Source organism: Carcharodon carcharias, chromosome 3, assembly GCF_017639515.1.
Source record: "Carcharodon carcharias isolate sCarCar2 chromosome 3, sCarCar2.pri, whole genome shotgun sequence".
Classification (NCBI taxonomy): Eukaryota; Metazoa; Chordata; class Chondrichthyes; order Lamniformes; family Lamnidae; genus Carcharodon; species Carcharodon carcharias.
In genome coordinates, this window is record NC_054469.1 from 171026198 (window position 1) to 171049458 (window position 23261).

The 23261-nt window shown below is 42.6% G+C and overlaps 1 protein-coding gene across 9 annotated transcripts in view; it reads left to right on the top strand.

The window, feature by feature from the left end:
- LOC121275778 (triple functional domain protein-like) overlaps window positions 1-23261 on the top strand; it is a 650960-nt gene that overhangs the window by 350053 nt on the left and 277646 nt on the right. For all 9 annotated transcript variants that reach the window (XR_005942563.1, XM_041183384.1, XM_041183386.1 and 6 more), the window contains 5 exons: window positions 758-953; window positions 2550-2716; window positions 4301-4420; window positions 13134-13325; window positions 22514-22663. Coding sequence is in view for 8 of the 9 variants with exons in the window: in XM_041183384.1 (XP_041039318.1) it covers window positions 758-953; window positions 2550-2716; window positions 4301-4420; window positions 13134-13325; window positions 22514-22663 (825 nt within the window). In the remaining variant the exon portion in view is untranslated. The remainder of the gene's footprint in view (window positions 1-757; window positions 954-2549; window positions 2717-4300; window positions 4421-13133; window positions 13326-22513; window positions 22664-23261) is intronic.

A 23261-nucleotide genomic window follows, 5' to 3' on the forward strand; every position in this document is an offset into this window, starting at 1 on the left:
CTGGGATAGATATAAGACTTAAATCGATAGGTTTTTACTACAGGTTTGCTACATAGCTAATGGAAAAATATGACCATCTGCATCTTGTACTGCAGAATTTAGGGCAGAGGGCATGTCTGTACAGGCAAGACTTGGGATTTTAAAAAGTTATATACATAATAGAATTGAAATTGAGTTTGTCTCTATTGTAGTGAAGGTTATTTTGTGAAATTACGGTAGTTTATAAAAGGTGACATTTTCATAATTTATATAGCACAGAGCCAAATCTCAACAATGAAATGATTACTTGAAAATTCAGCTTCTGTTACTGGCCAATGATCCTAACGTTGACCTTGATAAATGAATGTTAGTGCAATTTAAATGAAACTGTTTCAACTGAGAACTGATAAATTATCTGTTTTGGCCTGATTATCTTGAGACTGAGCAAATGTATAAATGAATGCTGCAATAATTGATGTTTTTTTAACTGAATTTCTGATTAATTTGTTAATCTTTCTTCTGTTTTTGCCTTAAAATATTGTATATTGAAGCTCAGTATTCATTCATCTATTTTCTCTGAATACAGAACATTACATTTGCAACATTGTTACATATTAATACTGTATATAAACCTGAGTGTCTGTGACTGTCTTAAGTTTTTGATGCTAAACTGATGTTGTTCATGTTGAAAGTATTCCTTCCTGATGGAGTTTTCATTCAAGTCAGTGCACTAATTCAGCATAGTTTTCTATAAATTATGATGGCTTGCCTCTTTCAGATCATTTCAGACCTCGAGTCTTGGAATGATGAGCTGTCCCAACAGATGAATGACTTTGACACTGAGGATTTGACCCTTGCTGAACAGAGGTTGCAGCACCATGCTGATAAAGCTCTAACTATGAATAACTTGACTTTTGACGTCATCCATCAGGGGCAGGAATTACTCCAGTATGTGAATGAAGTACAAGCCTCAGGTATGTTACACAGAGTGTTTTATAACTCCAATCTTGGAGGCTATTTGACTGAGGTTTATAAAATAATGAAGGGACTAGATTGTGTCCACGTTGACAAATGTTTTCAATTGTATACTTGACCTTATATAGGGCTGGAAGTGCTAAAGTTATAATGGTGGTAGGCAGACCAGGAGAGCCTTGGAATAGTCAAGTCTAGGGGTGATCAAGGCATACATGAATGTTTCAGTAGCTGAAGAGCTGAGGAAGGGGCTGAGGCAGCCAACATTATGTAAGTAGTTTTGGTGATGGAGGGTTCAGAAGCTCAGCTCAGGGCCAGATAGGATGTCATGATTGTGAATATTCTGGTTCAACCTCAGGCAGAGACCAGGGAGAGAGAGCTGGGGTTGGTAGATAGGAAACAGAGTTTATAGTGGGGACCGAAGTATAACTTTGGGCTTCCCAATATTTAATGGAATAGTAACTAATTTTATTAACTGAATAGCAATTATGAAACATGGACATTGCAAGGTACTTACTTTATTAACTAAAACAAAATATACTTTTATAATTTGCTGCAATTTTTCTCTGAGGGTTGCTATGAAAATATATGAAATTGGGCTAACCAGCATGCAAAGGGTAAACTTGAAGCTCTGGTAATTTTGACATTTTGGCTCGTCTAAAATAACTGAAAGGCAGAACGGGGAGCAACAGCCGGATTCTAAAACATCCGCTATCCAAGGTCAATATGGGAGAGATATCTCTCCCGCTACAGTTACAACTTGGCTGTTTGAATAAGGTATCTATGCTGGAATAGGTAACAGTTTCCCAGTTACAGATCGTCACAAGTATCTTGTGAGCAAATTAGAAGTTCTTGTTAAACCAATCTGTGATTGTGACTTGAGCTTCTACTGAATGAAGAAAACAGCAATGCCCATTTTATTTTATTTTAATTTTTTATATTTTATCATAGTTTAAATGTATTGTGTTTTCCCAGTTGGAAGGATGGCCTGAAGAACTCCTCCAGTTTTTTACCTGGCCACTAGAAAGTACAGAAAAGTGGCTAGAATGTGTCTCAGATTTTCCCTTCCTGGAGAAAAGTAGCTTTTGTGTTGTTGAAACTCAGAAATTGCCATAAATTATAGGTATCAGCTCCCAAGTAGATGCCATGGCACAGCATCTTGGAAGTTGTGCAAGTTGAAACAGCTTATAGGATTTTCAGTGAGCATGATGTTAACCTGCACTGCCTGACACAGATAGAAATTAGTTCTTGATAAAAGACCAGCCTTTTAGCATGAAGTCCTTATTTCAGCAGATTGTTTGGGATAGACAATAAGTCACACTGCTTCTTGACAGGTTTGGAGCATATTAGATGATTGCTCTTATGACTCTGTTAACCCTGGTTACAAAGGTGTTGACAGAAAACTTTGAAGCCTTTAGACTGTGAATGCTTCCCCTTGGTCAAAGAACAATTTAAATAATTTGTTAAAAGATGAACTGGAAAGCTAAATGGTTAATACCGTAACTAGGTGAAGGGTCAATGTTTTGAGGAGAGGAAGCCACATGTTTAGGAGTGAATAAAATTTTCAAATATGTTTTGTACTTGCTGTTACCCTTTAGGTGTTGAGTTAACCTGTGACAGAGATGTCGATATGGCAACCCGTGTGCAGGACCTCCTGGAATTTCTTCACGAGAAGCAGCAGGAACTGGACCTCACCGCAGAGCAGCACCGTCGGCACTTGGAGCAGTGTGTGCAGCTGAGGCACCTACAGGCTGAGGTCAAACAGGTTAGCATTGAGGTTGTTTTGCATGATTATGACTAAAATGTCATAATTTGTTTTTGATGAGAGTGCAGCATTCACGTGGGAGGAAACCACAAATTGCACATTGTCATAGGTTGAGAGTTGCAGTTCTGAGGTTCCGTTATCGGCGCATTGTTTGAGTGCAATAAAGATTCAATTTCTGCACACCTTCACAAGCAATACTAGGCCTGGGAACGCATGATGCTAACATTGGGGCAACCATCAATGGGAAAGGGTAATTTTTGTTGCTTAGCACTAATACCCTCATCGTAAAAAAAAAATGAAAAATTTGGACTGCTATATGTTGTTGATCTTTTTAATCTTCCATGGGATGGCAGTGGATACATGGGAACAACACCACCTGCAATTCCGCTCCAAGTCACAAACCCCACACTGAGAACCATATCAGCATTTCTTTACTGTCCCTGGGTTAAAACCCTGGAAGTCCCTCCCTAACACCACTGTTGCTGTACCTACTGCAGAGGTTCAAGGAGGCAGCTCACCACCACTTCTCAAGGGCAGTTTGAGATTGGCAACAAATGTTGGCCTTGGCCCGTCACTCGCATCCTACGAAAGAACAAAAACAATGATACTACCCTGGGGAGCTCCTGCAGTGATGTCAGGTGTTGAGATGATTGGCCTTCAACAACCACAAATATATTTTATACTAGGTCAGACTCCAACCAGTGGAGAGTGTTCCTCTGATTCCCATTGATCTCAATTTTGCTAGAGCTACCTTGATGTCAAGGGCACTCAACTCATTTTTGAAATTCAACTCTTTATTTTCCATGTCTGTACCAAGGTTGTATGAGGTTTGTAATGACTATGAGTTCACCATATGTTTCGCAAAGCCATTCCAGTGGTATGAATGAGATTATTCATTTATTGCTAAATCATGGACAGCTTTGGACATTCAAATCCAAAACTCTTTAGGGCTCAGCTGAGACTTTCCATTCTGTGAAAGACCCCCCCAACTCCATTTGAATCGAATTAAAACCTGGGTGTCACAAGTAACATACTGTTGACCAGCTCGTCATTGTGTATTATACCTGAGCTGGTACAATTTCAATTTTAATGTGGTGTATTCTGCGTGTGTAGGCTCACGTACTTCTAAACTTATGCTCCCATTTATATTTAAGTTTTGCAATGGAGGGCATTTGCATATGTATCTGTTCTCTAGTTGTGAATTTGCATCTTGTTTGTAGGTCTTAATGGTAAATGTGGCAATCTTCATTCTGATACTAAAAGTAAAGGATCAAAAGAAAAATGTAAACACTTTTGTATGTCATGCATAAAATAATCTAAATTACAAAGCTGTGCATCTTGGCGCTAGTGGTATTAACAGTGAGTTACTGACTCTTCAAATATTATCTTCTACATTCCTCCCTCCCTTTCTCCATTGTTGGTGGATGTGTGTTCAGCTATCTGAACTACATGAGCTGGAATTTCCTTCCTAAATCTCTTTGCCTCCTCATCTCCTGCTCCTACTTTACATCTCTCCTTAAAACACAGCCCTGAGACAACTGAAGCCTCACTGTGCACTATTAGCAATATTTGTATTTCTTGCAGGTACTGGGTTGGATTCGGAATGGAGAATCCATGCTAAATGCAGGTCTCATCACTGCTAGCTCACTTCAGGAAGCTGAGCAGCTGCAGCGTGAGCATGAGCAGTTCCAACATGCTATTGAGGTAAGGTCATTTCTAGCAATAATGTGCTGTTATTGCATGATGAAGAACTTAAATGTGTCTCAGAGCAATTTAGAGACTTCCCTGGTCAAATTCTGATACTTTCCTGTTCTAAAGCCATAGTTTGTTTCACACTTGGTTTAAGATTATCTTTTTCTCAAAGTGTTGGCTCTGTCAAACAAAAAGAGAATAGTTAAGTTCTTAAACATAACCGATTTGTTTTTGAGTCCACATCTGAAAGTACACACAATGTGACTTCCAAACCAAAAGCATTCAGCTTAATACTCAGAATTGTCAATCTTCAGTTCTCTTGGACCTGGCAAATTTTGTAGAAGTTAGCTAGGATTGTAATGGAGAAACAAACAAGCAAGCTGCTCTATGCCAGAATGATGGAGATGGAGGTCATAGAAAAGTCCATCCACACTAAGCCCACACCCCCCCCCCACCCAGCCAGGTAAGCAGGAGTTGGTGGTTATCTGCTCCATCACAAAGACAGTTTGCTACCACCTTTGTTTGTAGTTCAGCTATTCAAACCCTAAATTGTGCCTTTTCTATGTCCACATTTGACTAATCCAATGCACTCCCTATCAGTCTCTAATCTGTCTCTGTCCACACACTGCAGCTCATCCAAATCTCTGCTGATCCAACCTTACTGTTCACCAATTAGCCCTTTCCTCACTGACTTACATTAGCTTCCAGTTCACCAAGATCTCGTTTGAATTTTTGTTCTTGCTTTTAAATGGCCTTGCCTCTTTTTTATTCTGTAATCTTCCCCCCTCCAAAATTGTTACCCTGACTCCAGCCTCTTGTAGATCCCCTCTCCTTCTGCCTCACCCTGAGTGACTGTGCCTTCAATCACCTATGCCCCAGTTTCTGAATTTCCCCCCGAAATCACTTCAGCTTTCCCTTTTCTGCTCTCTTTTAAGATTCTCCTTAAGGCCCTTCTCTTTGATCTTTCACCACTTTTCTCAAATCTCTGTTTCTTGGCCTTGGTATCTGTGAAAGGTCATAGGACATGTAGAAGTATTCTGTAAGTGTTGGTGAGCAGCGGGAAAGAAGATTATTGTGCAAAAACCTCTGCCACGACAAGAATTATCCAATTAACAAGGTAAATTGCCTAATTCTCATTAGACAGCTGTTTTTCTACATTTATATGGTAGATATTTAAAATATTACCTGAAATCTAAGTTACGTATAAATTAATTCAACAAATTATATGTTCCTGTTGGGAACTTGTGTGGCGATAAGTTAAACGATGGGACATCAGTATTTTAATAAGCGACTAAATTAGCTATTGTAGAAACTATTTTTAGTTTAATTTAATTTAATAGAAAAGCTCTCAAAGATAGTGGTTTGGTATTGCAAGTTACTTTGTGTTTTGATCTCTTCCCTTTTAATCTCCTCATATCATATATACTATGACAGCTAAGACCTGGAAGAGCTAGCAGACCATTTCAAACTGCAGATCAGAGAATGCATGACTTCAGTTCCAGGTGACCAGCATTTTTTATTCCCCCACCCCTATTACTGTGAAGAAGCACATGATGACTGATGGGATTGCCAATACTGAGACCACCATGTGGCACTGTGAAGCACAGCATTCCTTCAGAGCCTGGAAGTGCCTTGAAATGAGGGCAGCAAGTGGGAAATTATCAGAAATAATGTAGACATGCTATCTGTTAATACCAGGAGCAAATTTTGCTGTTTTTACTCAAGTAAATGGAGCTCCACTGATTCTATTTATTCCTCAGTGGAATGCATTTGTTCACAGGATTCATAATACTAAGGAGCTTTTTCTTGTTATCGTAGTTTTTTCTATTCATTCATGAGATGTGGGCTTCACTGGCTGGGCCAGCATTTATTGCCCATCCCTCATGGCCCTTGAGAAGCTGTTGGTGAACTGCCTTTTTGAACTGCTGCAGTCCATGTGGTGTAGGTACACCCACAGTGCTGTTAGGAAGTGAGTTCCTGGATTTTAAACAGTGAAGGAACGGCAATATATTTCCAAGTCAGGATGGTGACTGACTTGGAGGGCAATTTCCAGGTGGTGGTGTTCCCAACTATCTGCTGCCCTTGTCCTTCTGGATGGTAGTGGTAGTGGTTGTGGGTTTGGAAGGTGCTGCCTATGGAGCCTTGGTGAATTGCTGCATTGCATCTTATAGATGGTACACAATGCAGCCACAGTGCGTCAGTGGTGGAGGGAGTGAATGTTTGTGGATGTGGTGCCTGTCAAGCAGGCTGCTTTGTCCTGGACAGTGTCAAGCTTCTTGAGTGTTGTGGGAGCTGCACTCATCCAGGCAACTGGAGCGTTTTCCACCACACTCCTGACTTGTGCCTTGTAGATGGTGAATAGGCTTTGGGGAGTCAGGAGGTGAGTTACTCGTCGCATAATTCCTAGCCTCTGACCTGCTTTTGTAGCCATAGTATTTGCATGGCTAGTCCAGTTCACTTTCAGGTCAATGGTAGCCCTCAGGATATTGATAGTGGAGGATTCAGTGATGATAATGCCATTGAGTGTCAAGGGGCGATGATTAGATTCTCTCTTGTTGGAGATGGTCATTGCCTGGCACTTGTGTAGCGTGAATGTTACTTGTCACTTGTCAACCCAAGCCCGGATGTTGTCCAGGTCTCGCTGTATTTGGACATGGACTGCTTCAGTACCTGAGGAGTCATGAATGGTGCTGAACATTGTGCAATCATCAGTGAACATCCCTGCTTCTGGCCTTACGATGGAGGGAAGGTCATTGATGAAGTAGCTAAAGATGGTTGGGTCTAGGACACTACCCTAAGGAACTCCTGCGGTAGTGTCCTGGAGCTGAATTGACTGACCTCCAACAACCACAACCATCTTCCTTTCTGCTAGATATGATTCCAACCAGTGGAGAGTTTTCCCCCTGATTCCCATTGACTCCAGCTTTGCTAGGGCTCTTGATGCCACGCTTTACCTCACCTCAGGAGTTCAGCATTTTTGTCCATGTTTGAACCAAGGCTGTAATGAGGTCAGGAGTTGAGTGGCCCTGGTGGAACCCAAACTGAGTGCCAGTGAGTAGGTTATTGCTAAACAAGTGCTGCTTGATAACACTGTTGATGACACCTTCCATAACTTTACTGCTGATCAAGAGTAGACTGATGGTACGGTAATTAGCTAGGTTGGATTTGTCCTGCTTTTTGTGCACAAGACATACCTGGGCAATTTTCCACATAGCTGCTTAGATGCCAGTATTATAGCTGTACTGGAACAGCTTGGCTAGGGGCACAGCAAGTTCTGGAGCAAAAGTCTTCACTACTATTACTGGAATATTGTCAGGGCCCATAGCCTTTACACTATCCAATGCCTTCAGCTGTTTCTTGATATCACATGGAGTGAATCAAATTGGCTGAAGACTGGCACCTGTGATGCTGGGGCCCTCCGGAGGAGGCCGAGATGGATCATTCACTTGGCACTTCTGGCTGAAGATTGTTGCGAATGCTTCAACCTTATCTTTCACACTGATGTGCTGGGCTCCCCATTATTGAGGTTGGGGATATTTGTGAAGCTTCCTCCTCCAATGAGTTGTTTAATTGTCTACCACCATTCATGACTGGATGTGGCAGGACTGCAGAACTTGGACCTGATCTGTTGGTTGTGGAATGACTTAGCTCTGTCTATTACTTGCTGCTTCTGCTGTTTGGCATGCAAGTAGTCCTGTGTTATCATTTCACCATGTTCACTTTCCAAACCCACGACCACTACCATCTAGAAAGGCAAGGGCAGCAGATAGATGGGAACACCACCACCTGGATGTTCTCCTCCAAGTCACTCACCATCCTGGCTTGGAAATATATCGCAGTTCCTCAACTATCACTGGGTCAAAATCCTGGAACTCCCTTCCTAACAATACTGTGGGTGAACCACACCACATGGATTGCCGCAGTTCAAGAAGGCAGCTTACCACCACCTTCTCAAAGGCAACTAGGGATGGGCAATTAATGCTAGCCCAGCCAGCAAAGCTCACATCCAGTGAATGAATAAAAACAAAACACTTTATTTTTAGGTATGCCTGGTGCTGCTCCTCACATGCCTTTCTGCACTCTTCATTGAACCAGGGTTGATCTCCTGACTTGACGGTAATGGTAGAGTGGGAGATTAGATTACAGGTTGTGCCCGAGTACAATTCTGCTACTGCTGATGGCCCACAGTGCCTCATGGATGCCCAATCTTGAGTTGCTAGATCTGTTGGAAATCGGTCTCATTTAGCACTGTGCGGTGGTCAGTTCTGTTGACACTGTCATGACAGATGCATCTGCGGCAGACAGGTTGGTGAGGATGAGGTCAAGTGTGTTTTTCCCTCTTGTTGGTTCCCTCACCACCTGCCGTGGACTGGTCTAGCAGCTATGTCCTTTAGAACTCGACCAGCTCAGTCTGTAGTGGTAATGAACATTGATGTCCCCACCCGGTGTACATTCTGCGCCCTTGTTACCCTCAGTACATCCTCCAAGTGGTGCTCAGCACTGATTCATCAGCTGAGGGGGCGATGGTACATGGTAACCAGCAGGAGGTTTCCTCGCCCTTGTTTGACCTGATGCCAGGACCTGGGGTCCAGAGTCGATGTTGAAGACTCCCAAGTCCGACTGACTGTATACCACTGCGTTGCTGCGTCTTCACTGGCACGACAGACCCAGGGATGGTGATGGCGGTGTCTGGGACATTTTCTGTAAGATATGATTCCGTGAGGATCACAATGTCAGGCTGCTGCATGACTAGTCTGTGGGACAGCTCTCCCAATTAAGGCACTAGCTCCCAGATGTTAGTAAGGAGGACTTCGCAGGGTCGCCATTGTTATTTCCAATGCCTAGGTCCATTCATGCCTTTTTTGAGACTTTGTAGCAGTTTGATACAACTGAGTGGCTTGCTTGGCCGTTTCAGAGTCAAGCATTGCTGTGGGTCTGGAGTCATATGTGGACCAGGTAAGGACAGCAGATTTCCTTCCCTAAAGGGCATTGGTGAACTAGATGGGTTTTTACGACAATCAACAATGGTTGCACGGTTATAATTAGATTTTTATTGAATTCAAATTCCGCTATCTGCCGTGGTGGGGTTCGAACCCCAGAGCATTACCCTGGGTCATTGCATTACCAGTCCAGCGACAGTACCACTACACCATCGCCTCCCCTCATTTCTCTCCTGATGCTATAGTACTGAAAGCAGTACAAATATATTGGCTATATAATAGGAATAATCACACACTTACATAGAATACACAGCAAAGAAACTATTTGACCCCCAACTGGCCCATACTGGTGATTATGTTCATATGACCCTTGTCTCACCCTACTTCAGCTCACCCTTTCAAAATATTATTTTATTCCTTTTTCCCTCGTGTTTATCTGGATACCCCTTAAATGCAACTTTGCTGTTCGGACCAACTACTCTGCAATAGCAAATTCATATTCCAACCACCCTATGGGTTAGAATGATCAAGAGGAGGATATTTATTAACAGCAGAGAAACCTTAAATATTGAATTCCATTTTAACTCGTAGACATGTGCCTATAACAAAAGAGAAATATAAATATTTTGCACAATAAATTTAATTGATTGTAGTGCAGTGGCTAGATTGTGGATTCTTCGAAGGAAATCGGAGTCAAGGACTTATTAAATGAGTTAGCTGATGATCTTTTCTCTGGAATGTTTTGTTCTTATTTATTCTGTACCTGGTTCAAGCTCTCTTTTAAGAACATTGGTTGTAATTCAATGAACAGCTCAGGTTGCTGAATATTGGGAGGAGTACAAACAAGCTATTTTTGTTTCAGTAATGTACATCTGCTGCTGGTGTTTGGGAGACTAAACTGGTTGGTGGTCATAGCAACTGATAGTTTAATTTTCTGTAGCTGTGGGAACGCTTGTTAACAACTTGGATGAGGAGACCTGGAAGTTGGCATTATCCCCACCACAGGAGCCTTCACATTTCCCTAGTTTTTTTCTTCCCATCCTTTTTCTCATGTTTTCCACAGTGCACACCTGGCTGAGGGAAGCAGACCAGTGGCCTACTATAAGATTTCTGCTGATGCATGTTTTGATCTCTGAGCTAGGAGGTGAATTTCAGCATCATTTGATGACTTGCCTCCTGATATTTGCCTGTTGTCTTGTTTACTTTACACCTTTATCCAACTTACAACTGAAATCAGGAACTCATTGACTTATTATCTAGGGAATAGTGGAAAATTGGTTCTCAAGTTTTCAGGTAAAAAGCGATAGGATTCTGGCATCAGCTGCTAAAAACGGGCAATACAATGTGGAAACTACTGGATAAGCATTTTGTTTTCAGTTCCATCTGACAACAGCCTGACTCTTCCCCCTCCCCATACTGACTAATCTCATCAACCTGTCCTTTTTTGAACTACAGCTGAACAAACTGAACATTGCGTTTTGCCAATCTTGAGGACCAAAGAGCCATGTGGCCCCTTGGCTCCTCTAATGTGCTTATCACTAATGAACCCAAGATATTCAAATTAATTTGTGACTGTTAATAACTAAAATCTGTCACTTGCAATGGATCTGACAACTCTAACAATTGTAAAAAGACATGCATTTTGAAAGGGATAAAGTTTAAATTTTAACCATTCTTAAATTGCTAGTAACCACTTAAAAATACATTAATCAAATTTGGTGTGTTGGATTTTCTTTGTATTCATACTTGGAAGCATTTAAAAAATTGCTTGCAGCGTGTCAAATTTTCTCCAAGCTGGAAGCCGTGCCTTATTTAAAAGCACATCTGCAACATATTAGTTATAATATCTCAAAAATAACAACACCCACAACCTATTTGTATACTACCTATCACAAAGTAGAATGTCCCAAGGTGCTTTGCAGGAGCATTATAAAACAAAATATGGCAGGGGTTTGAAAGCAAGGATGTGAATTTTAAAATCAAGATGTTACCTGATTGGGAGTCTAACTGGCAGGCCCCATTGAGAGAGTAATTAGCAAAGCATATGGGATTTTGGGCTTCATAAATGGAGTTATTGACTACAAAAGCAGTGAAGTTATGGTGAATCCTATATAAGGCTCTGGTTAGGCTATAACTGGAGTATTGCGTCAAGTACCACACTTTAGGAAGGATGTGAGGGTCCTTGAGAGGGTGCAGAGGAAATTTACCAGAATGGTTCCAGGGATGAGGGATTTTAGCTGCAAGGTTAGGTTGGAGAAGCTGGGGTTGTTCTCCTTGGAGCAGAAAAAATTGAGGGGAGAATTGATAGAGGTGTACCAGATTATGGCAGGTTTATACATGGTAGGCAAAAAAAACATGTTCCAATCATCTGATGGTACAAAGTCTACGGACATAGATTCAGGTTTTGGACAAGCGATGCAGGGAGGATTTAAGGAAGAACTTTTTTTTACATAGCAAGCAGTAATAACCTGTAACTCGTTGCCCACAAGGTGACGAAGCAGCGACAGTCAGTGATTTTAAAAGGAAATCGGTTGGGTACTTGAAGTAAATAAGGTTGCAGGGCTATAGGGATTGAGCAGGGGAATGCTCTATAGAGAGCTGGCATAGGCATGGGCCAAATGGTTCCTTCTGTGCCATAATGGTTCCTTCTGTGCCATAATGACGCTATGACTGTATAAGCACAGAGATGAATGGTGAACAGGACATACTGTGAATTAAGGCAAGGGTAGCAGAGTTTTGGATGAGCCCAGTTTACAACGAATAGAATATGGGAGACCAGCCAGGAGTACATTGGAATAATCAAATCCAGAGATAACAAAGGCATGAATGAGGGCTTCAGTAGCAGATGAGCTGAGATGGGGCAAAGTTGGTGATGTTACGGATGTCGAAAAATTAATATTAATTATTGATGGTGCAAATATGTGTCAGAAGCTCATCCAGGGTCAAATATAACACCAAGATTGTGAACAGACAGACAGGTTTAGCCTTAGATTTTTTGATCAACAAGGCAGTTGAGGCTTATGGGGGGCAGACAAGAAAGTGAAATTGAGGCCACAATCTGATCAGCCATAATTTTATCAAATGGCGATGCAGGCTCGAGGGGCTGAATGGCATATTCCTGCTCCTAATTCTTGTGTTGAATGAGAGGAGTGGAGTTGGTAGTGAAGGAATGGAGTTTGGAGCCAGGATCGAAAACAATAGCTTCAGCCTTCTGAATATTTAATTGGAGGAAATTTCTGTTCATCCAGTGCAGGATGGCCAGATAAGCAGTCTGATAATTTAGCGCTAGTGCAGGAGTTGAGAAATGTGATGATAAATACCTGAGAATGCAGAAATGAAAGGGGGCATGATGATAGAATGGAGTAAAGAGAATAGTAGTAAAAAAAAAAGAGTAGAAGTACAATTGGAGTGATAGGTTCAGGTCTGGAGCAGCAGCTGAAATGTGTGCTGAAATGGATTAAAGGAAAACTCAAGTTACATCAGTCTGTTTTGGTAAGCATTTTGATTCGTAAAAACCTGATAGTAAATGGGAAATAGATAAGATAAAGGAGTCCAGAGTAAAGGCCAGATAATGATGATGTAGATAGGGTGGAGCATCAACGAACTGTTGCCTGAGTTTGGAGACAGGTGTGGTGTGTGAAGTCCAGAAGCATTAAAGTAATTAATAACGTGCATTTAAACAGCAAATTTTGCTTGAATACTTATATTGATGAGTCCTACTTGCACAAAAAAGTTAATGGATGTTCGAAATTATTTCTGACATTCCTATCATTTCTTTGTAATAGAAAACCCATCAAAGTGCACTTCAAGTGCAGCAGAAAGCAGAAGGCATGCTGCAGGCCAATCACTATGATATGGAAATGATTCGGGAATGCGCAGAGAAGGTGGCTTCCAATTGGCAACAGCTCATGCTAAAGATGGAAGATCGTTTGAAACTTGTCAATGCCTCCGTTGCATTCTATAAAACCTCTGAACAGGTAAATAATTCTAAAAGCCTGTAAAATGGGTGTTTTGTCTTGACTCATTTTCATTGCATGGCTACATTGTGCAAGTAATAATGATACAAAGCCCTTCATTAAATAGGTACTTCAGCAAGCTAGCACATTGCCCAATGAATAGGGCAAAAGTAAAAAGTGAGGCTGAATGATACTGACATGCATAAAATAGAATAAACGTGATTCATAACAAATATTCAGTTATAGCTATTGTTGCAAATCTACTTTGCAACATAGGGCAGGATTTTACATTGTGCGGGTGGGCTCACACCCGTCCCAATCGGGCATAAAATAGTGCATGATAATATTGGATATGTGCCTCGATGTCATCGCGCACTCGTGCGATATTTCGGTCGGTGGATACAAGCGAGAGTCAGCAGCGCCCGCTGACAATTAAGAGGCCTATAAGGCCTTTAATCAATTAATTTAAACCTATTTTTCACTGCTAGCCCAACCTTACAGTTAGCGGGCAGGTGAATCGGCCAGGCAGCCTTTTGATTTTTTGGCAAACCTCATCCATGGTACACAATCCAATTAAATAAAAAATAAATATAAATAATTGGGCAGAAGTTTTATTTTGCTAATGTTATTGTGAGTGAGTCCCATGTCGGGACATTTTTTTCAGATTTTAAAAATCTTAATTTTAGATTTTAAAATTGTTCAGCTCCCTGAGGCAGCGCCCTTCCTTCAGAGAGCTTTCAGTGCGCACTCCCCTGCGCATGTACAGACTTCTGTACTCACGCTCCTTCTGCCCTCCCCCCCCAACCCCAGCAGTGCTGAGCTTCTCGGCGCACCTGTCATACTGGCTGGCCATTAATTGGCGGGCCAGTCGCGGGCGGTGGACCACCCCGGCCCACTCGACGACCCGAAAACCCTGCCCAGAAGAACAAGAGTGATGCTTTCTTTTCGCTGCAGTACGGTAAAATGTTTGGACATGTTTAGCCACGTTGAAATAGACCTTAAAAAAAGGAATAAGCATGACTAATTAAAAAGTAAACCATGACTTCATTATTTTAGTAAGTTGCTTTGGATTGATAGCACAGATTAAGTTTTCGTGGAGTTTGATATTGTTGTTGAGCTTCCAGTCCCAGAACTCTCCCACACACGCCGCCCCCACCTTCACCCCAGAATTATTGTTTGTTTCAGAAGGCGATCAAAGGATATATCTGATCACTGTCACCCCCGCGGATCTTCTAGAAACTAGAGAAAGGGCAAAAATGCTCAAGAAATAATCATTTGTCCACTGTCCATTTTTATTGTGGAGGAAGGGGAAGGGAACACCACCAAAATAAATGAAAATTACCACATTTAACTAATAGTCATGGGTGACTTGTCGAACAAAACTAAAACTGCTTTTGGCTGTTGATTAAATTGCAAACGGGACTGCTTTAAAAATATCACTAATGCCATAGTGCTAATTTGAATAAGCTGCAGAAGCACATTTTTATCTGTTTATACTGTGATTATCTGTGTATTATATAATTAATGAGGTAATTCCATTATTCTCTGGATGATTGTGGATCCATATATGTAATCTATGAAGCAAATTATGAGTGTGTTTATTACAAGTAAATAAGCAATTGGGGAACAGGTTCCAAAACAGTATGGAAAAGCTCATAAAGCAAAAACTACGGATGTTGGAAACCTAAAGTAAAAACAGAAAATGCTGGAAATGCTTAACAGGTCAGCAGCATCTGTGGAGAGAGAAACAGAGTTAATGGGAGGAATCTTGTATTGTGTTGAATCACCTGATGTCGGGACCAGAAGTGCACAGGGCTTCCGTTCAGAGGTGGAATGACTGGCCACATGAAGGCCAGCCGATTATATACCGACTCGAGGAGCTCGGCTAATCACGCTGCAGGAGTGAGCATGAGGTCAACCTGCCATTACCTCACTGGGATGGAGGTCCAGATGCCATATTTAAAAGACATCTGGACAGGCATCCACTCCCTGCAATCCAACAGCATCAGTCTGACTGTGTAAGTGGATGTTTTGAAAGTTCAACCGCTGTTGCAAACGCTTGATTTGACTCCCCCACCGCCCACCCCACCCCATTTCTCAGAAAGCTGCAACTGCTGTTGCAACCACTTACTGTTCTTTATTAATGTTTCAGTGCAGAAAACGAGTGGCCCCATGGTTTAACGATGTCTCGCTGCAGGTTCTCCTTCAGGCTGCCCAGGAATGGCAGGATGTTCTGTTTTCTAAGAATGGCAGCAGGAGACCCTCCTGCATGACTAAGGCAGCCTGGACAGAGATTGCAGTGGCAGTGAGGTCTGCAAATGAAACTGGGTCAAATGGGTCAATGACCTCTTGTGCTTCACAAGAGTAGGTGGCACAGTGTAGTCACTGCAAAGTGGCACTCATGATGGCAAATATGCGAGTGGTGAGGTATCAAGGCAGGATTTTGTGTTCCAGGCCTCAACACCAGATGGATTATGTGGATTGAATGTGTGGGAGCCAGTTGTAGGAGGGTGCATGTGTGGAACACTTACTCGGGAAGCAAAATTAGCTGTCATAGACCTGCAAGCTCTTAAAGGGATTTGCTGTCTATTGAGATGATACTCAGTCCTGTCTGCCTGCAGAACAATGTTCAGAGTGCTTGACCCCTGACATCTGCATACTGACGTCTACAGAGGAAGAGGTGGGTGAAGTGACCAGGGAGCAGGGAGAACGCTCAGTTACAGAGGATGTTGAGGCCAGAGTATCAGGCCAACCGAATGACGATGCCTCCAATCTGATGTCGAGAACTGGGCATATGGGAGGCACGTGCGGCTCTGCTCTGGGAAATGGGATTGTGCATGACCTCAAGCTAATTCTTTGTATCCTCCAATAGAGGTCCATGCAGTCAGCAGACATATTGCCCACAGTCCAGAACACCAGAAATACCACCTCTGAGGATAATGACACGGAACATCTAGAGGATGCTCTATCACATTGTTCCCCTGCACCCTCCACCAGTGCAGAGACAGTCACCTAAGTGGGAATACTTCTGCAAATTAGCTTGGGATCACAACATGGTGAACACATCACAGGCACATTGCAGCAGTTAATGGAGAATTTGACAGCGGAGATCTCTGACAATTAGAGGACTGAAGACCAGACCCATGCTGAGCCCCACACTGATGACATGCCTCTGGAAATGGCTGCAAGAAATGTGCTGGAGATGCAGCAATAGGCAGGGTAATATCAGGCAGAAATGCCAGAAACTATGCGCAGCCTTGAGTGAATGGGGGAAGGAATCCATCCAAGTCATGAGTTCTGTCATGGCGCCAGCATATGAGCATGTGGCTCCCTCCATGGAGAGGTTGGCAACTGCCATAGAGAGCCAATTCCAACAGAGAACACTGTACAACTCCTGGATATGTGCGGGAACTTGCATTCTGTAACTCTGGCCATGGACTCCATACACTATTGGCTAGGCAAGAGGCGGACGAAGCACCGCAACCTCCCTCCAGGTTCCCCTTCTCCTCCTGGAGCCAGAAAACGCCATTGTGTACCAAGGAGTGGCAGCAAGCAGCCTTGGGACCATCGTTTCAGGGCGCTCCAAGGCTGAATTGCCACTTCTCCTCCTCCTCCTCCAGTGCCTCCAGTAGGTGAGGCCAACGAGGATGCACTTGTGCAAGAGATCCTCAGCAGACCAGAACCCTCTAGGCCTCGGACCACCAGAGGACAACTGCCAGGGTCGTGTCAGGCAACAGAGAATAGCACTGGGCCAGCTGCCTCCACCTCAACTGTGGATGTCAGGGTCACACCAAGGCATAGTGCTAAGAAAAATAAACAAAAAAGCCTCCAATGGCACAGGTGCCCAATCATTCTGTGACGTTATAGATCTATGATTAAATATATACAAACAAAGAACAAAGAAAAGTACAGCACAGGAACAGGCCCTTCGGCTCTCCAAGCCTGCGCCAATCACATTGCCTGTCAAACTAAACCACTCCCGAGATCTGTATCCCTCTATTCCCATCCTATTCATGAACTTGTCAAGCTGCCTCTTAAATACCACTATCGTACCTGGCAGCCAATTTCAGACACTCACTACCCTCTGCGTAAAAAAACTTGCCCCGCACAACTCCTCTAAAGCTTTCTCCTCTCACCTTAAATCTATGTCCCCTAATAATTGACTCTTCCACCCTGGGTAAAAGCTTCTGACTATCTATTCTGTCCATGCCACTCATAATTTTGTAAACTTCTATCAAGTAGCCCCTCAATCTCCATCACTCTAGTGAGAACAATCCGAGTTTCTCCAACCTCTCCTCATTGCTAATAACCTCCAGACCAAGCAGCATCCTGGTAAACCTCCTCTGCACCCTCTCCAACACCTCCATATCTTTCTGGTAATGTGGCAACCAGAATTGCACGCAATATTCCACTTGTAGCCTAACCAAGGTTCTATACAGCTGCAGCATGACTTCCCAGCTTTTATACTCAATACCCCTGCCGATGAAGGCAAGCATGCCATATGCCTTCCTGACTACCTTATCCACCTGCGTTGCCACTTTCAATGACCTGTGGATTTGTACACCCAGATCCCTCTGCCTGTCGATGCACTTAAGGGTTCTGCCATTTACTGTATAATTCCTACCTTTGTTAGTCTTTCCAAAATGCATTACCTCGCATTTGTCTGGATTAAACTCCATCTGCCATTTCTCCGCCCAAGTCTCCAACCGATCTATATCCCGTTGTATCCTTTGACAATCCTCTTCACTATCTGCAACTCCTCCAACCTTAGTGTCGTCTGCAAACTTCCTAATTAGCCCAGTTACATTTTCCTCCAAATCATTTACGTATAATACAAACAGCAAAGGTCCCAGCACTGATCCCTGTGGAACACCACTCGTCACAGCTCTCCATTCAGAAAAGCACCCTTCCACTGCTACCCTCTGTCTTCTATGACCAAGCCAATTCTGTATCCACCTTGCCAGCTCAGCTCTGATCCCTTGCGACTTCCTTCCTTGGGGGACCTTGTCAAAGGCCTTACTGAAATCCATGTAGATAACATCCACTGCCTTTGCATCGTTGATCATCTTTGTCACTTCCTCGCAAAACTCGATCAAATTAGTGAGACACGAACTCCCCTTCACAAAACCATGCTGCCTCTCACTAAAACGCCCATTTGCTTTCAAACGGTAGTAAATCCTGTCACGAAGAATCTTCTCCAATAATTTCCCTACCACTGATGTAAGTATAATTTCCTGTATTATTCCTGCCACCCTTCTTAAACAATGGAACAACATTGGCCATTCTCCAGTCCTTTGGGACCTCATCCGTAGCCAGTGAGGTTGCAAAGATTTCTGTCAAGGCCCCAGCAATCTCCTCCCTTGCCTCCCTCAGTACTCTGGGGTAGATCCCATCTGGCCGTGGGGACTTATCCACCTTAATATTCTTCAAGACGCCTAACACCCCCTCTTTTTTGATCTCAACATGATCCAGGCTATCTACACACTCTTCCCTAGACAAATCGACCGCTAAGTTCTTCTCTTTAGTGAATATTGATGAGTAGTACTCATTTAGTATCTCTCCCATTTCTTCTGGCTCCACACACAGATTCCCACCTCTGTCCCTGAGTGGGCCTACCCTTTCCCTGGCTACCCTCTTGCTTTTTACATATGTATAAAAGGCCTTGGGATTTTCCTTAATCCTGGTTGCCAATGACTTTTCACGACCCCTTTTAGCCCTCCTGACTCCTTGCTTAAGTTCCTTCCTACTTTCTTTATATTCTCCACGGGCTTCATCTGTTCTCAGCCTTCTAGCCCTTCCGAATGCTTCCCTTTTCTTTCTGACTAATCACACAATATCCTTCGTTATCCAAGGTTCCTGAAACTTGCCATGCTTGTCCTTCATCCTAGCAGGAACATGCCGGTCCTGAATTCTTATCAACTGACGTTTGAAAGCCCCCCACATGTCAGTTGTTGATTTGCCGTCAAACATCCGCCTCCAGTCTAGATTGCTCAGTTCCTGCCTAATATTGTTACAATTAGCCTTTCCCCAATTAAGCACCTTAACCCAAGGTTAAGTTTTGAGTACTTTATTTGTATGCTCAATTGTTATGTTGGGCTTTTAAGGACTTGGCGCTTCATTGAAACTCAGTGAAGGTTGAGGCTATGGACACACCATTTATTGTTGAGCCTTGGAGGTATTGGCAATTCTGAGCTTCTTGACAAATGGTAGTTCCTATGTTTGTCAACCCTGCTGGCAAGCCAGCATATGTTGCTCAGCCCTTTATCACCATTCAGAAGCTGTTGCCCCAGCAGCATCTGCAGCTGAGAAAATCCATATTTTGCAGTTGAGCGTGTAGAGTCCAAAGCCAGGCCTTGCCAGGATTGGAGCATGTGTGACTGAGTCATTGGTGACTCCCTCCAAGTCAGAAGTGTGTGAGGCTTTGGTGAGACCATGTATATGGGCTTTTTCATGCCACAGGCCTGAAGCCTTTTCCCTTCTTGGTGTCAGAGGTTATGGGCTATTGGTTGGAGGAAGTGTTCTGCATGTGGTGGCACTTTCACAGTAACATTTCCTGAGATGGAAATCAATAGATCTCATTGGGACATCATTCTGGCTGAAATCGGGATGCAGTAAGGCTCTCACAGGCCTGTCTGGTGCAACGTTCCATGACCCTGGCATTTGCATCTGAAGAATCACCTTACATCACCTCATGGTCTTCTGATTCTGTCCCTTTGCTGCTTGAGGTTGGGTAGGGCGCAGCAGACCACAATGATTCAAGTACTGCTGTGTTTTGCATGAGCGGTCCAAACAATGGAGCCTCATCTTCTGGCAGTCCAATATTCTGCTCTATTGGTGCCCTTGTTGAGGCTTGGGCAGCATCATTACCCCTTCTCTGTTGAGCTTTGGAGGCTCCACACAGGTGTCATGAGCCAAATCTTATGTGGCTATCCCCTTTCACCCAGGACTCACCCCTGGAGTGCACAGACATTCCAGGGAGCAAACAGCTGTGGCACCTGAGTGACTGAGAATGTACAAGTGAGCTCCCTGGGAAACAAGGGCACACCTGCAGGATTTGTTTTCGGTGGGTCACAAAATAGCTGCACATTGATGGAATGAAACCCCTTTTGTTTTATGAATGTTGCTGTCTGTTCCCAGGGGGCCCTGAGCTCCACATGTGCAATCAATTGCCCCTAATACTTGTGGAAATCCAGCTATTGTATCTAATCCAACTGTTCTGGTTATTTGCCAGGGATGCCACATATGTCCCTTGTGGAGTCCTGGAACAACTCAGTGGCATAGAAATTCAAGATGACAGTGACTTTTAAGGCTACCGGCATATGATTGCTTCCCATTGCACGGGAAGTAGGTCTTCCTGCAGGAGTTCACATGAGTGAATGACTGACTGCTATGACATCTCTCCTCTTCTGCCACAACATAAAAAAGTACTGGGTGCAGGAGACCCACCCTCCCTTTCACAGGCAGACAGCCATGCCCTGACCTGCCTCGAAAGCTGCCATCTGAGCTCAATGCAACAACTTAGGCCCCTCTCCCCATGTCCAGTAAAGCTCCTGATACAAGAAAGCAGTGCCCGTCAGGAAGACTACATTGCCTGTTATGCGCCACCTTTAACCAGTTGTGAATCTGAAGCCACATGTTTCCCATTTGCTGCCAGCTTAATTGCAATGTACAATATGACCTGGTGAACACGTGTTTTAATGAGTATGCATTTTGTGCTAATGCATTAAAAATAAGTTCCATTCGCTTACCAAAAGGAACCACAATCCACCTTTAATCCGCTGCCAACTTATTTCCCAACTTTCATCCCGTCGTCGGGAAGCTGACATTTGCCTCCTGCACAATTAAGCACCCCAACCCACCTTGTTTTCCGCTCCCGTGAACTTCACTGGATTCAGCTCGATGTTTCAGGTCAATGACCTTTTGTAAGAAGGAATGCCTGAATTGATCCAAAGTTAGGAGTCTTAATTCTTGAATTTTCTCTCATAGAATTCTCTCCCAAAAATTGTTGACTTTCAAATTTATTCTTTTAATCAACATTTTCCACCTTTTTTTATGCTCTACCTTCTTCTCCTAAAGTATTAATTTCTCACTGAATTATTGTTCCATGAGTGTCATATACCCTCTAATAGCTCTTCCAAGTAATTATTCAATTTGAAGCTTTATTGAGTGAACAACCGTGTCCTCATATGACATTCACACGCACTTGCACAAATACACATTTCTAAGGCATTGCCCAATCCTGATTGGGAACTGGAACTCTATTTTGCATGAATTTTATGCACCCATGTTCTGTTTATGTGCTTGTGATCACCATAGATTTTCATGGCTGGCAACAAGCAAGGAGTTGCCAAATATTTCTGGAGTTAGAACTGATGCTTTTTTTTTAACCTAACAGGTGGAGATTTGTGATTGAACTAATTTACCCAATATCCCCAGTGTGGTAAAGAGGGAGCTAGAACCAAATATCTATTTTTCTGGTTTAGTATATATAATTGGATTCTTAGCAGTCTTTATTCCTCTCCGCAGATGCTGTCAGACCTGCTGAGTTTTTCCAGCTATTTTTATTTTTGTTTATGCACTTTTGGTTTTGTTTCTTGCTGATATTGTGACAGCATAGTAAACATTGATAATCGTTAGCAATTTGGCCTGCTGATTGGTCAGCCTTATGCCTTAATTACATGTTGGTGTGGAGGTGAGTATGCAAATCTGTTCCCAGTTGGTTCTAGGGAGACTTGAATAAAAACTAGCAGGATTGCTTCTTTAGATTTAGCTCTGAGAATGCCCAGATCCAGAACCTCAGAAGCCAAGCTGCAGAAAAATTTGAACTTTAATCTTTTTATTGTATGACTTTTGCTGGGTTGAAGATGAAAATATTCTTTAACATGACACCTGATGTGAACTGTTAAGTCTTATTTTGTGCTTCTGATGGAGTAAAATATTAACTTTGGTGCCTACGGAAATATCAATTGTGGCCAAGATGTAAAATTATGTTTTCTTTTTGTTTAATGTGAAGCCAAAATAACACAGTACTATTCATGTTAAAACAAAATTTATTTTTAACATAAGCGATGTCAATAAGTTAGATAAATATCCGTAAAATGCCTTTCACTTATTGTGAATTACAGGCACAGTATTTTTATTGTTGCTGTCAGCCTCCAGTGAAAGACTTTAATTGAATTAGCAGCTGTTTATTTGGTTTTTGTGCAAAGGTCTGCAGTGTTCTGGAGAGTCTGGAGCAGGAGTACAAACGGGAAGAGGACTGGTGTGGAGGAATTGATAAGCTTGGTCCAAATTCAGAGTGTGATCACGTGACACCCATGATCAGCAAGCATCTAGAACAAAAGGAAGCCTTTCTCAAAGTAAGTGGAAACACAAGTGTCCATTTGTTCACTATTAGTCATTTCCAAGTAGACATTCACCAGCTGAAGGAGAATGTGTGATTCTGCCAGCAACTCTTAAACATGTAAAAGATAACAGATACAATATTCAATACTTATACATACAAGGCAGCTCCACTTCCAGCTTTAAAGTGGGTATTCCAAAATTAGTGTTATTTTTCAGAAATGAGTGACACAGGTGGGGAAGAGGCTTTTATAATTTTTTTTACACTGAATTAAACGACTAAGTTTCAGCATATTTATGAGTTGAAAGAATCATTAAAAACTGATTTTTTTTGGCCAAATTTTCCCCTTCCTTGCGGATAACAAGATACGTGCGCAGTGCACTAATTACATGATTATACATGTTGAGTAGTGACATCATGTATACAGAGCTGGTTCAGACTAACTTTGTTTCACTCACGTGGAAAGCTCAAATAAGATGTATTAAATAATGTCACAGCATATATACATACCTGCGCATGTGCAGAGGTTCTTTGAATATCAAAGGATGCCAAATCATACAATTTTGTGCAAAGTAGCCCATTGTACACAAAGTACATCTACCTATAGCATAAAT